Source organism: Actinia tenebrosa, unplaced genomic scaffold (genome assembly GCF_029948245.1).
Source record: "Actinia tenebrosa isolate PJP-AT-01 unplaced genomic scaffold, QUT_ActTen_1.0 PGA_scaffold3__52_contigs__length_22856419, whole genome shotgun sequence".
Lineage (NCBI taxonomy): Eukaryota > Metazoa > Cnidaria > Anthozoa > Actiniaria > Actiniidae > Actinia > Actinia tenebrosa.
In genome coordinates, this window is record NW_028292580.1 from 9,311,916 (window position 1) to 9,325,857 (window position 13,942).

Here is a 13,942-nt window from a genome sequence, read left to right on the forward strand (position 1 = left end):
AACGAAATGGAAAAGCACCACAAAGATTTTAAGATAACTCAGTGTGGCCTAGTCATCAATGAAGAGCACCAATTTCTGCATGCAACCCCTGATTTCCTCTGCTCATGCTCTTGCTGTGGAGAAGGGTGTGGGGAAATCAAGTGCCCCATATCTATCGAGGGCCATAACTTTGATGACTATGCTTTAACTAAGTCATCATGTCTAGAGAAAGTTGATGGGACATTGAAGTTAAAGAGAAACCACAATTACTACTATCAAATTCAACAGCAGCTGTTTACGGTGAATAGAAAGTATTGTGATTTTGTTGTCTATGCTGTAAATGATGAAAAGCAAGGCGCCTTTGTTCAAGAGAGGATTGTTCAAGACACAAATCACTGGGAAACATGTCTACCAATCCTTACCAAGTTTTAGTACACATGTATTTTGCCTGAAATGCTTAAGAGACAAATGACACTGTACCCTGAGGGGTAATGCCAATGAGCACTTTTATGGTGTTATGGTGCTTGTAGTTAGAGAATGTTTGTGCTCTGGCCAGGTAATTGCTTGGCTTGTTAATGAATACTTCATAGCAATCAATAATGCATGTTGCCCTCTTTCGCACTGAGGCATAGTGCTTTGCAAGGCTTCTCTGTCTGGCCAGTAGATAAGAGGGGAAAGCCTCTCATCCATGATTATCATCCAGGCATGAAATATTCTATTCACAGTTCTCCTAGATACTTCAAACCGATATGCCAGGTCTTGCATAAACACATTCAGTCTGAGTCTTATCAGGACCAGCACAAACTCTTGAAACTGACTGAGCCTTTTGCTCTTGTATGTCACATGGGGTGAGACATGGTGGAATGTTTTCTTTAAAATAGAGAAGCAAGGCAAACCTGTGTAGAATCTAACTCTTTCGTCACAATCATCAGATTCGAGAAAGTACCTTTCGCTGAAACATTTGGGTCGTCTCTGTTCGAAAAGGTACTCAAACTCCTCTGTTTGGGACGCTTTATCAACTAGTTTTAGTGATTGTGCAGCTGATGCTAAAATGTCATCTGTACAGTTTGCTGGTGAATCAGAGGCTGCTTCGTTACCGTCTTGCTCAATTCCTTCGACAGATTCTGTTAAATCTACCGTCTCAAAGTCAATATTTGAAACACAAAGTCCTGGTTCATTAATTCTTTTAACTTTTTCGGCGACTTCCATAGCCTGCCATTCTAAGCTTCGCTTCCTTCTTTCATTCGCACGATCTGCTCTTGCTTTCGTCGCTTCGGCGCTCAAAGCGTTTGAAGCAGTTTTTGAGTGTCCCAAGTTTAAAGTGGGCACCCAGTCAACATTATGTCTATCCCATAGACTAGCAGCTTTGCCAGAAACAAAATGTCGGCTACAAACACGTTGGGAATCTAGGATTTTTTCCGTCAAGTTATCCCGACTTATGGCGGATATCCAGCGTGTTCGGCGTTCTCGAGAAAGCTCCTCTTCTAATTCTCCTCTATTTGTGACCACACAAGGCACTCGAAAGAAGGAAAAATCTTTGTCTCGACCAGATCTAGCCGAACAACCAACAATAATACACAAAACCATTGAAAATAGAGTAAAAATGATGATTCGCAAGGTTCACACACGTCTTCGTTCTACTCAAAGCTGTACACCAGTATGGTAACCAGGAATCATATTACAGAAAATTGATCACGTGAGCGCCCACGAAGAGTATCTTTATATGATTTTCAATCAGTCAATCAAATCTTTATTTAGCACCTTATTTACAATTGTTTAACTTAACATAAAATACAAATATGACATCTGTTAAGGTGCCATACTAGCTACAGTAACCAAAGGTTAATCGAGGTAGCTAGTAGGCTTGTAAAAACATTTGCAGAATGTAGTCAGGTAGTGTTCTTAATAGAAAGAATAGTTAACAAAGTATTGTAGGAATTAAATAAAATATAGGGAATAAAAAAGAGTTAAAGTATAGAAGAAAGAAATAATTATATCAAATATTACAAAAATACAGAAAATGTATACTTTGTTGAGGTTTCGATTAAAAGGTTTTGTGCTATTAGGAGTTGAATGCACAATGGTCGCTAGGGGTACCCTGATACCTTAACCTACAAGTCAATAAGTGGTCTTGGACCATCGTACCTAGAGGAGATGATGAAAAAAAGACCCATAAAAGGAACGAGAGCTGATGGAAATAACGATCTTATAGTACCCAAAATCAAACACAAGACCTTTCGTGGAAGATCTTTTGCATTTGCGGGAGCCACTCTATGGAACACTTTACCAAGAGAAATTAAAACGTACTAATTTTGATCACTTTAAAAACTGAACATTTTATATGTAATATGCTATTAATTATAGTTCATAATTTTTCAACTTCTTTTTTTTATTTTTTTTATTGAAATTTTATTTGTATATATTTATTATTATTATTATTTCCTAGTTGTTAAGCGCTATAGAGATCGAGAGTCATTTTACTCGTTTAGAGCGCGACTCCTTCTTTCGCACAGCCGGATTTTTGTTAGCTTCCTCTGCTCTTTGGGTATACACTTCCATTTCCCCGGCGCCCAACGTTTTCCACATGGCGTTTGCCGTCTGCTGCAGTCCACTTTTGCCATCCTCCTGCCCTATTGACTTGCCCACTAGTGGTCAAAAATCGTGTATTAGTTAATTCCTATCACAACCTGCAAACCTAATTCTAGTATAATGAATAGCCTTTGGCTAAGGTAATACGAGCAAAAAAATACGCAAATTGCAGAACAAATGTTGCTCGTTTTACCACCCCAAACGCAAAGAGTTTTCTTTGGTACACAGAATAGTAAAGAGAGCTTCTACTCTTTGCAACAAAATGGCGCAACAAGAATCGGGGTGGTAAGGATGTTGTGCGACAAGTTGCACGATTTTGTTGTTCGTATTATGCCGCACCTTTTACACTGATATCTGACTGAAAATCAAGACATTCCGGTTTCGTGTTGGGGATGTCCAATGCTTTGCTTTTTAAACAAAATATTAAAAAATTGAAATTTTTATGATGATGTATATAAAACGAATTTACAACCTAAACCGTAACGTTGTAGTTTCCACTCTGAATTTATACTTATAAAAATGAAGTTACAAAATGCCCTTACGAGAAGATTTAAAAAAATCAGGTTTAAGCATCTGTTATGCACTGGTTTTTCGGGTTTTGCATGGAACCGAAGGCTGAGCCTTTCTTGTCGAGGTCCTTGTTCTAGATTGGCCCCAACGCTTCCTCTCGTTGCCGATCCATTGCTATACAGTAATAGAAAAAAACAAAAACAAAAAACGTAAGATGCCATTAATTCTCATAGGCTGAACATATCATGAAATCATAAAAAAATTATTTTTACCCACCTTGACTTTTGTTGGGCTTAAAAGCGTATCTTTCGCTGCCTTTTCAATTGTCTTTTTTTGGGAGATAAAAGTCATTCCATCTTCCCAATATTTATTCAAAATATCTTGCTTTTGCTTATAGAGAGCTTTAGGCATCTATCGATGTATCAATAAGATACGAATACATCTCGTAATCCAAATAAACAGTAGTAAGCCAGTAGTTACTGTAGTATATGACGTGTCTTGTGCTGTGTTGTAAGCCAGTAGTTACTGCAGTAAATAACTTGTCTTGTACTGTGGTGTAAGCCAGTAGTTACTGTAGTATATAACGTGTTTTGTACTGTGTTGTAAGCCAGTAGTTACTGCAGTATATAACGTGTCTTGTACTGTGTTGTAAGCCAGTAGTTACTGTAGTATATTACGTGCCTCGTACTGTGTTGTAAGCCAGTAGTTACTGTAGTATATTACGTGTCTTGTACTGTGTTGTAAGCCAGTAGTTAATGTGGAAATGTTGAACAAACATGGAGTACTATACCTTGATATATATAGCTGCGATCAAAATATGTTTGAAAATAAGTTTAGGTAGTTCCAGTTTGTGGCGTTATTGAGAGAAACACGAACTATTTGGGATGATTTCAGCAATACAGGCTGTGTAAAAAGTTAGGGAATACACTATTTGCAGTGGTCAACAGGCGTTCCATTCGGCAAACCCAGAAGAGATTGGGCGCTAGCATTATCGCCTTTTACAAAGGTCAGTAACATCTGGTTACAAAGACTTTACAACTTTCAGTAAGCATTGCGTCACAACGTACGGGACGGGTGGCCTTGTGGCCTTGGGACTTGGCAAAATCCTCAAAATCCATGAGGCAGGTTTCATACCGACGGAGGGTTTCCTCATCTAATGATCTGCCTTGGTTTTTAGCAGCTAATCGCAGAGAGATTGTTTGAGAGGAAAGAATATATGTATTCGTCCCTCCCCGACGATCTTTCGTAACGCTCGACATTAGGACTACGTCCTTTAAAATTGCTTTTTTTCTTAGCTTTTGACATTTCGCTTTAGTACTACACGTGAACAACGTTAGCAGCAGCGCACGCCACCAGTGCTTCTTAGAAGTGATCCCGAAAAATGGATTTCTGTGCGCAGTTCTCCTAATATTTATCCGATTGAAGTAAAACAACAGTTACAACAGTTATAGCTCACTAAGGCCTACATTTTGACAAACAGCGATTTCGATTTTTCGCATTCTGCACGCTTAAGGTGATATATACGAACTACCCCTCTTAAAGCTGCTGCCTTTTATTTTAATTTCAAACTACAGTAAAATTGGCAATTTCAAGACAAAATTGTGTTACTAAGGATTGGGTTTCCTTTTCTTGATCGCTAGATATCCGATTCCTGAAGAAATTTGACTAATGCACTGTTCGGGATGGAGATGAGGCTTTCTTGGTTCTTTTCTTTCTGACACCATGTAAAGACGTTTACTTATTGATGAGGATTGGCGTGGATTGTATGCACAAAGATCCTAGTTTCATCACGATCAAAACACGGGTTCTCCAGTCCCTACCTCAGGTAGCCCATACATGTTTACAAGTAATACCGCTGATCATTACGAGCTTTGCATTTTGTTTGGTGAATATCTTGCTCTTTTCTTAAGATCGTCGTTAGACATTTCAACAATCTGTGGTTTGTCAACAGGTTGTTCCTACATACCCAATTTGAGCATCAAATGAACAACACACTATTAATCACATTTCTCTTAACAATGATTAAAGCTTTAATTAGCTTTAATTTAGATTAATGTTACTTTTCTTTTGAATCACTTTCTGAATCAATCTCGTACCCAGAGCCCACGTTCCTCATGGTCAGCACCGAGAAGTGAGAGGCTCTGGTTGTAACCGATTTTAAGTTGGCGTCCGGTCCGTGAATTTCGGACCGGAAGTTTCAACTGTGCATGCCTAAATCACAGGTAAGCTAATGTTTGGGTTAACTTTCGTCTTCAGGTAATCAATTTTTAACCTTTTTAGTTTGAATATAGTAGTTAAATTATTCATCCTTTGCCTTCTTAAAGTCTATTTAGTAATTTGTTCCCCCGTGTGATTGTTTGTGCTTTTTTGTGAGTTTTTAACACGTTTTTGAATTTCAAATATATCACGACAAATGCAAGAGGGATCGGCCGTTATCGAATGTTATCAAGGAACTAACAAGCGACTACCCATTGCAGTGGAGGTGTTTAAATCATGCCAAAACTACACAGGTGTTCACAAAGAAGCAGATATTCTTACAAAGATTCCAAGTCATCCTCATGTTGCTATGTTATTGTGTGTTTTGACAAAGAAAAAGCCTTTTATTTTGGCTACAAAATTGTACACTGTTGATGGAAGTATGCTATGACATATTTATCAATTCCTTTGTTCCAGTTATGTGTGACATAGTAAGTGCTATAAGCGTTCACAAGCAAGGCATCCTTCATAATGACAGCAAGGGCAACAACATAGATATTCAGGAAAATCAAGAAAGCACGTGTCCTGTTCTTATTGATTTGGGCAAAGCTACCTACATAAACAAATCTAGAGGTATGTAGCGGAGTGTGGTTGTACTAAATTAAAATTACTGATAACAATTGTTTGTTATCATCATAACATGGCCGTGGAGAGCATTTCAATGTTTAGCTTAGTTTATTGGAATTTTGCCACAAACATAATACAATTAAATGCACAACATACAAAGCGAAGAGCGGCCGGAGAAGAAAACAGGGCGATAGCCCCAATTGAAATTCAACTCCTTACGTTAATTAGGAAAATATAAAATATGTCTGTTTAAGGCCCAGGTAAAATGCTGCACCCCACATGAGCCGAACCCAAAGCGGAACGTACAGTCCCAAAAATAATGCTTTTCAGTTCAACCTGCCGTGAAGTATGGTGCCTGACCCGGGCCTAAAACTTAAAGTGCCTATAACCTTTATAGGATTATGATCAATTTTGATTTTCTGTGTGTTGGAGATGAATAAACGAAAAAAATTTTTTCGATTGACTAAATATTCTCGGAGATATAACGCCCTAAAGTACGCAGTTTTGCCACGCCCTACCGATTTGGACGGGATCGCGAGGTCTGGTACCTAGTTTGCGTCGAATGACATCACAACAAGAACGACTTGGCTTCCAATAAGTAAAACAAAGTAGAGCTTGGATGTTCCTTCCAGTGTTTTTACCTGTTTTGGGTCGTTTTATTTGCCTCTTTGTATCTTTGGAATTAACCAGTTGTCAAAGAAAGGCTGTGAGATGGAATCCATTGATAATTCTGATGAATACTTTGATTCAAGCGACGAGAATGAGAGTATTTACGACCTCGAGGATGAAGAACTAGACGAAGCCGTTCATGGATATCCCGAACAGAAATATTCTGACGAAGAAGTTTATGACGGTAAACCATTAGATGATAATGAATGACTAGAAGAATATAACCCCGAAAGAGAAAGTTGTTTGTTTAAATACATGGTCATTGCGTTCGTCCGCTGTGAAATACAGGACTATCGATAGGACAAGATACCGTCAAACAGGCACAGAAAACGAGTAAGTTTTCATGTAAAGCAAACTGAAATCATTTGCCGAATACCATTACTAGTATCGTGCATGTATTTAATGCTTTTATCACTATCCAGATTAATCCTTCTTCCTCCACCTGCTCTTTTATTCTACAAATTTTGGTAACTTAAATAATAACTGTTATCATTTGATTTATTTTATAGATTTCTTCGAGCCACTGCGTTCAGAGAATTTACCCAGCTTAATCATGGTTATTTGGGGTCAGGCAAGAGATATGCACTGCCAGCTTGTGCATATAACGCCATACGAAAAATGTTTCCAGGGGAAGATAACGATTTCACTGGGTTCGAGGATGATGAATAACTGACATTTGCTGAACTGTATTTATTTATTATTCCCCCTTTGTATTGAGAGTGTAACTATGAAGCTGTGGCCACCTATAAGACACAAACACACAAATTAAAATCAGACAAGAATCAGGACAAATATAGCACATTTTTCCATACAATATGACACTTGGGTTTTATCCTGTCAAATAGTTCCATGCTAGTTTCTTTCATTGTTTATAGCTGGCCCCAGTTTTATAGTTACTTAAAAGTAGGACTTACTCCAAAACAAAAACAAAAGCAAAAAACAAACAAACCTCAAAGTAGAAATTTGGGTTATAAAGTTTGACTTTACTATCATCATTCTATGTATTACGAAAGATGCATGCAATAATAAAACTAGTCAATATTTTGCTCAATAAATAGAGGATATTACATGGGCGCGCGGAGATACGAAATTTTTCTTCGAGTGTTGAAAAAATCTCTCACAAGTGAGCGCAGCGAGAAGATACATTTCGTATCTCCAAGCGCCCATGTAATATTCTGTTTATTATATAATTATCCATAAAATCAACTTAACAAGCTTTTTATTATTACAAAAAGTATTTCTTTATAAACTAATAGCTTAAATACATACGGTAACGATATTTTCACATGTGAAAATATCAGTTTTTCGAAAAGGAGAAATATAGGTATTTTATGAATCATTATATGATAATACCTTTTACTTACACAATTTCAGTACAATAATTAAAGTATATGTTATGTTTTTCCTATAAGTTTAAATAAAGAACACTTTTTCCTACAACTATCCACCAATATGTTGTATTAGTTTAAAATTATTACATGGTTTTCAAAACATAATAGTTTAATTTTCACGAAGCTTTGCTAAATTAACAGGGCAGTCTGTAACTCTTGCATGTCCCTTCATAGGTTTCTTGCATACTCTACAGCAGGGTTGGGCCTTTTTTCCTTTTTCTACTTTCTTCAGCCAGGACTTCAGACACTATGGAAAAAGTAACACAACACTAGCTTGAATTTTTAATTTACCACATTAGTCTTAAAATTGTGACTTTTTATAATGTATTTACATTCTTTTGTCACTTGATAGCACATTACTGCAATGATGACTGTGTAACAGCCCAGACAAAAGTTTGCAAATACATTACTACTGGTCACAAATTTGAGTGTCACACTCTACAATATTTAATTGAGGCTCCAGCTTACATGGCGTTGTTGGTGGAACATCTTTCACAACCATACTATCCCTTCTAAGTTTCTTTTCTAAGGCTTTCTCTCTGGATTCTTTGTCAAGCATTGAGTTCATTGGTGGGGGAGCCATTTCTTTCAGCTCTTTTCTTGCATCCTCAAGAGAACCTGGTTGACCAAATGCCTTTAAGTATGTGTTCAAAATATCTTCCACATAATCTGCAGGACAAAAACGAAATAATTGAAGCAACATGCAAAATATATATATATATATATACATATTAAGGTCTATGCTGTGCAGAATGCACGCACTAAACCTGTGAATAATAAATAGTACTGATTGATACAAAATCCTCTGTTCTATTGTTACATTTGGTACTAAAAGTTGATATTGGTTTCACTGGTTTAGTGTGAACACTCTATCACTCCAGTCTAACAAAACACAGTAAATGCATTACCAAAATTTGGTTTTACTCTGCCATCTTTGACTGTTGCTTCTCCATTCTTAAACTTTGGATACACAATTTTAACTTGGTTAAGACCATTTGGCTTTTTCTTGACTTCACGCACAAGGTTGGAATTGAAATGTATGGTAGCAAGTATGTGTCTACAAAAAGAGAAGAAAAAGAGAGGTAGAGGGAGGTGTAGGAAAAGCAAGGTGATTGTCAGGCTACAACATAACCCATAATTCATGCATTATTATACATACCTGTATAACATTCCTGGATGTGAATAGGAAAGCATTTTTGGAGGGAAGTGGTTTAGAACGGAGTGAAACCCTTCTAAACAGCTGGTCTGGTCTATAGGTGAAGCTTGCTGAATGCCTTTGACAAGACTTTTTTTGTTAAGGGCAGAAGTCAGTTTGTCATACACTTCAGAATCTATATTGAAGTAATAAAATAACAAGAGATACATAAATCTTCAAAGACACACAGTAATAAAAAACATGCTATCATAATATATTGGACAATAAAATGATGTAAAATAATAATTAAAAAGTAGTGCAACAAAATATCGTATAGGTCCTATATTTTGCACTGTGGCCCATGCTATCAAATCTTCCATCACCAGAGATTATCAGTGGTTCTTCAGTCCCCTTTAGCTTCTCCATGATCTGTGTCTGATACTTCTTCCAGTGCACATATATAGCAAGGAATAGTCTCCTAATTGATAAATGGTTATATATGTATAAGAACACAATAGAGGCATATCAAAAGGTAATCAAGGTAATGAGAATAAAACTCATTTGGAAGTGCTTTGCATCTTTGTTTGGTTTGCCCACTAGACAATATATTGAAAGTAAATACTGACGCAGTTGGATGCTGAGAGCCATGCAAGGGAATGCCAATCTCTATACAGGTATTAAAGGTTTTAAAAATAAAATAATGTCTTGTTTATGTTAAGGAACTTACCCTCTGATGTTTAAAGTAACTTTTTAGAGAGATGCATGCTAAGCCCATGTGTGAAAACATCTGGAGCACTTTACTAGCACAGCCACCTGACAGTAGTATCGCAAATGAAAGAAGGAAATTTCCTGCAGGAATCCTGGAGCCAGGCATAAGGGGTTGACTGTTCCACACAAACTCTTTTTTGTGGCATTTTGGGTTTTGGCAAACCGTTGTGACTGTCATCATTGTACCACGCTCACGATACTCAACTAATGGGTTGTCAGATTTACACAAGTGACAAAATTGAAACAACAGTAACAACTTTGACACGAACACAATATATTTCCTTTCTGTTCTCAAATTTGTAAACCTGAAAATACACCAATGAAAAGATCATTTGAGCCATATTTATTTCTAGATATTCCTTGATAATTTTTCTAAACCTTACCCATCGTCTTGTTGGCAGGTGTCATCTTGACCATCCTCTTCCCCAGCTGTGTCTGGTTCACTGTCTGGCTGGTAATCATCACTCAACATTCCATCATCTGACATAAAACAATCTTCATCTTCTTCATTTTCAACTCTTTCAACATCATCATCATCGTCCTCCTCGATATCACTCATTTCTGAAGCCACTTCCTCTGTCATCTCATCATTGCCATCATAATCAATTATATCATCATAAGCAACTGCACACTGGATACCTGTGGAGAAAATGTAGGGCTCATATTATTATGATACCTGCACAGAAAGTGTTGCAGTGGATGTTGCAGATTTTGGTTCAATGCATTGGATTTCGAAAGGCACTGAACTGCCCTTTACTTTTAAAACATCATCACTTTTATTTTTAATACTCTAGATAACATATCAAACAAGAAAGTAACATATAAATATAAGCTAAAATCTACGAATATCCAACCTACCGATGGAAGCTGTCGTTTTTTCTTGTTTTAATTTTTCAATCTTTTCCTTGTAGCCTTTGATGACATTTTGAAGCTGACGAGTCTTGTCTTGTAAACGAAGACAACCAATGCAAGCTTTCGTCTGACAGCTGCTATCTTTCGTCTTTTCCTGTAAAACGAGTACACTATCAGCTGTCCAGTTGCCATAACGATAGAAAATACACAACTCCAGTGATCGAGCATTTTTCAGGCAAAATGTAAAAATTATCGCTGAGAATACAAATTGCATACGAATACTTACAAGATGTATGTGATCAGAGTGTTGAGGTTGCTGGGTGTCTGTTGTATTCGTAAAAGAACTCGACTCTTCGTCAGCCGATGGCGGATCACACACCTGTTGTCGTTCGAAACCTTGTTGTTGTTCGACTACTTCTCGCACCGGCAACTCAACTTCTTTCGGTGAAGACACGGAGGCAATGGCATCTTTTAAAACCTTTGGAAAATAGATAGTAAAAACAGTTTGAAAACCAAAATCAGAGGATTGGTACTATCAAACAAGTATTAAACATTCCTGGAGATTTACGATCAATTACGATCCGACAGTTTGGTTTCCTCTTCATGGTTGCTGACATAAATCCTTGGGATGGCAACAGTCCCAACCCCATCTCTAGCTAACTGAGGACGATTTTTTGAGACAAAATCGAATCTCTGATTGTAATCCTCTGGTAGAAAGTGTGAAGAACATATGACGGAGGTAGTCGAGGGGTTGAAATTAGCTCGCTTTCTCTTCACGAAATCAATCCATTGCTTCTTCCTGGACTTTGCTTTTGAGCGATTGTCGTTATGAAATGGTATCTTATGCAGGTATATAGCTTGCGTAAAATCTGGGGTGTTTGAGCACCCAGCAACAACACATCTAGTCGGCATTTTCTCATATTCTGACAGAAGAAACTAGTAAGAATCTTTGCTTATCAAAAAATTCGTTCTTGTTGTGACGTCACCACTCAGTGAGACTCTGCTCGGTCCCAGTTTCCCTTTATCCCGTCCAAATCGATGGGGCGTGGCAAAACTGCGTACTTTAGGGCGTTATATCTCCGAAAATATTTTATCAATCGAAAAAAATTTTTTTAAGTTTATTGATCTCCAACACACAGAAAATCAAAATTGATCATAATCCTATAAAGGTTATAGGCACTTTAAGAATACTTATATAAACAAACTTATAAACTATTACATGAGCATCACACTATGGCGGTCTGTAAGTACTAAGCTAGTTTTGTAGTGCTTGAAAAGTAGACTTTTGAATTGTGAAACAGTTGATACATATTTAAAGGAATGTGGGAGGTTATTCCATAACTTAACAGATCTAGGAAAATAGGAGTCAGTAAAATAATTCTTAGAGTGTTTAAAATGAAAACGGAAGTTGGCGGGATCGTATTTACGAGTAGCATAACTACTTGTTTGAGGAAGAAAAAAGAGTTTAAAATTAGCGAAAATGAGCCCAACCTTAAATTTAAACAAGAGTACTAAGTCATGTATATCTCTGCGGAATTCTAGAGGAAGTAAGTTTAGCTGTATCAGCCTGTCTATGTACGTTACGTCTTTTACTGGATAAAAAAGTATAAATTTAGTTGAAATGTGTTAGGGCTAAAATTCATCCAAGACAAACAAGCATTAAGGGTCACTGTTCCACCATTAGTCATGCATCTTGAACCCTAATAATCCCAACAGAGCACAAGCGAAAAATGATAAGTTCAAATCTACATTCCCAATGTCTTATCAAATGTTTTGTATTAAATTTTCCCAGGATCGATTGTAAACAGCTTTCCAACCATATTGAAAGAGAAGACTACAGACAAAATTATCCCCATATTGCTCCAGATGTAGTACTTGGTGGACCTCAAAGTGTGAGAAGTGATACATATTCCTTTGTTTTTATTTTATTTTGTTCTACCATTAAAGTATTCAAAGAAAGGAAAGAACTTGGGGATAAGAAATAGGATCTGCTAGAGATTGGAAAAAAAGTTACCCACTTCTATTCAAATAATAGGCCTGGTTTAAGTGAGGTGCTTGATGCTTTGAAGGGAATCATATTGTCATCTACATAGTATTTTTTGGTCTACTTATACAGTAACTTGAATATAATTTCAAGCCCTTTGGTCGCAACATGTGAGTTCACAGACTTTGGTGTGTTCTCTTCTTTGGAAGAATTTATCTCTGGGTTCTCAAGTTTTTCTTCCTCTTAAAAAATCAAATGAGTTGAGAGTTGTGTATAGAGAATATTCAAATGTTTTTTTAGTATGGGTATGCGTGTGTGTTAGTAGACTTCTAAATATTAGCAATCCCTGCTACTTACAATTCTAGGTATTTTTATTTACATTAATGTACAAAAGGCAGAAACACAATGCAGTGTGATGTAGGGTATGGACATTTTTTTCGGGAGCTACACTATATATTTTCTTAATTTCATGTACAGTAAATCCAACTACTCATGGTAGTCTTAAGTTAAGGAACTGTAATACGATACCCACTAAATGCTTTTTTACACTGCACAAACTAATAATTGAAGAAAAAGGTATTGTATCCTCATGATTCATTAAACTCCAAACATTTGATCTCCTTGTTTCTTTGTACCACTGCACCATGACTCTACTTTCACCTCTTTCCACTTCTTTCACCAAGCAAAAGCACTGTTGATTCTGTGTTCCCTTCACACAAAGATTGTCATGGGCTCTTGGGAACACTGGTACATGAATTTCTGTTGTAAGGTTCAGATAGTTGACATTGTTTTAATTCTGTTTATGGGTTGGATGCTGTCACGGGTTTAGTTGCAAGGAATAAATTTCGCGGGTTTGTCCATTCTTGATAAATTATCTGGCCATTGTTTATTGTGGGGATATAATATCCACAGGTCCAACCATAAATATGTCAGAAAATTCCATAATCCATTCATTTCATCATCATAATCATCACCATCATCATTAGTATCTGTGGCAGAATTTACAACAATGGCAGTGTTGACATTAGCAGTTTCAGAAATTCCAGAAAAGGGAGAGACATTTTGATCCAAAAGATCCATAATTCCTACTACATACCGGGACCACGTTGTATATGCTGGTTTGTACGGCAGAGTGGACATTTGGATGAGGATAACGATGACTCAATCCATTGCTCTATGCATTGTATACACCCAATAAATGCAAAACATGCAGAGCAACTTGCAGCAGGGAAGTGTGTGCTG

General features: G+C 37.0%; 2 protein-coding genes and 1 long non-coding RNA gene across 5 annotated transcripts; 1 reads left to right on the plus strand and 2 right to left on the minus strand.

The window, feature by feature from the left end:
- Positions 1-486: 486 nt before the first annotated feature.
- Positions 487-1,566, minus strand: LOC116288552 (uncharacterized). The gene has a single exon (XM_031695353.2). It carries the CDS (start codon positions 1,564-1,566, stop codon positions 487-489), a length of 1,080 nt encoding a protein of 359 aa, XP_031551213.2.
- A 2,210-nt stretch (positions 1,567-3,776) lies between these two features.
- Positions 3,777-13,304, plus strand: LOC116288553 (uncharacterized). Of its 3 annotated transcripts, XR_004196200.2 has the most exons (5): positions 3,777-4,084; positions 4,719-4,903; positions 5,179-5,300; positions 5,752-5,907; positions 12,509-13,304. It is a non-coding gene; the product is annotated as an uncharacterized LOC116288553 (long non-coding RNA). The 3 variants fall into 3 exon arrangements; XR_016120798.1 differs by having other exon boundaries at positions 5,179-5,907; XR_016120799.1 differs by lacking the exon at positions 3,777-4,084 and having other exon boundaries at positions 4,711-4,903; positions 5,179-5,907.
- LOC148908447 (uncharacterized) lies at positions 8,371-9,155 on the minus strand. The gene is made up of 3 exons (XM_089035208.1): positions 9,121-9,155; positions 8,870-9,018; positions 8,371-8,630 (listed from the first exon to the last, which is right to left on the minus strand). The coding sequence occupies exons 1-3, from the start codon at positions 9,153-9,155 to the stop codon at positions 8,371-8,373; spliced, it is 444 nt and encodes a 147-aa protein (XP_088891334.1).
- Positions 13,305-13,942: the final 638 nt, after the last annotated feature.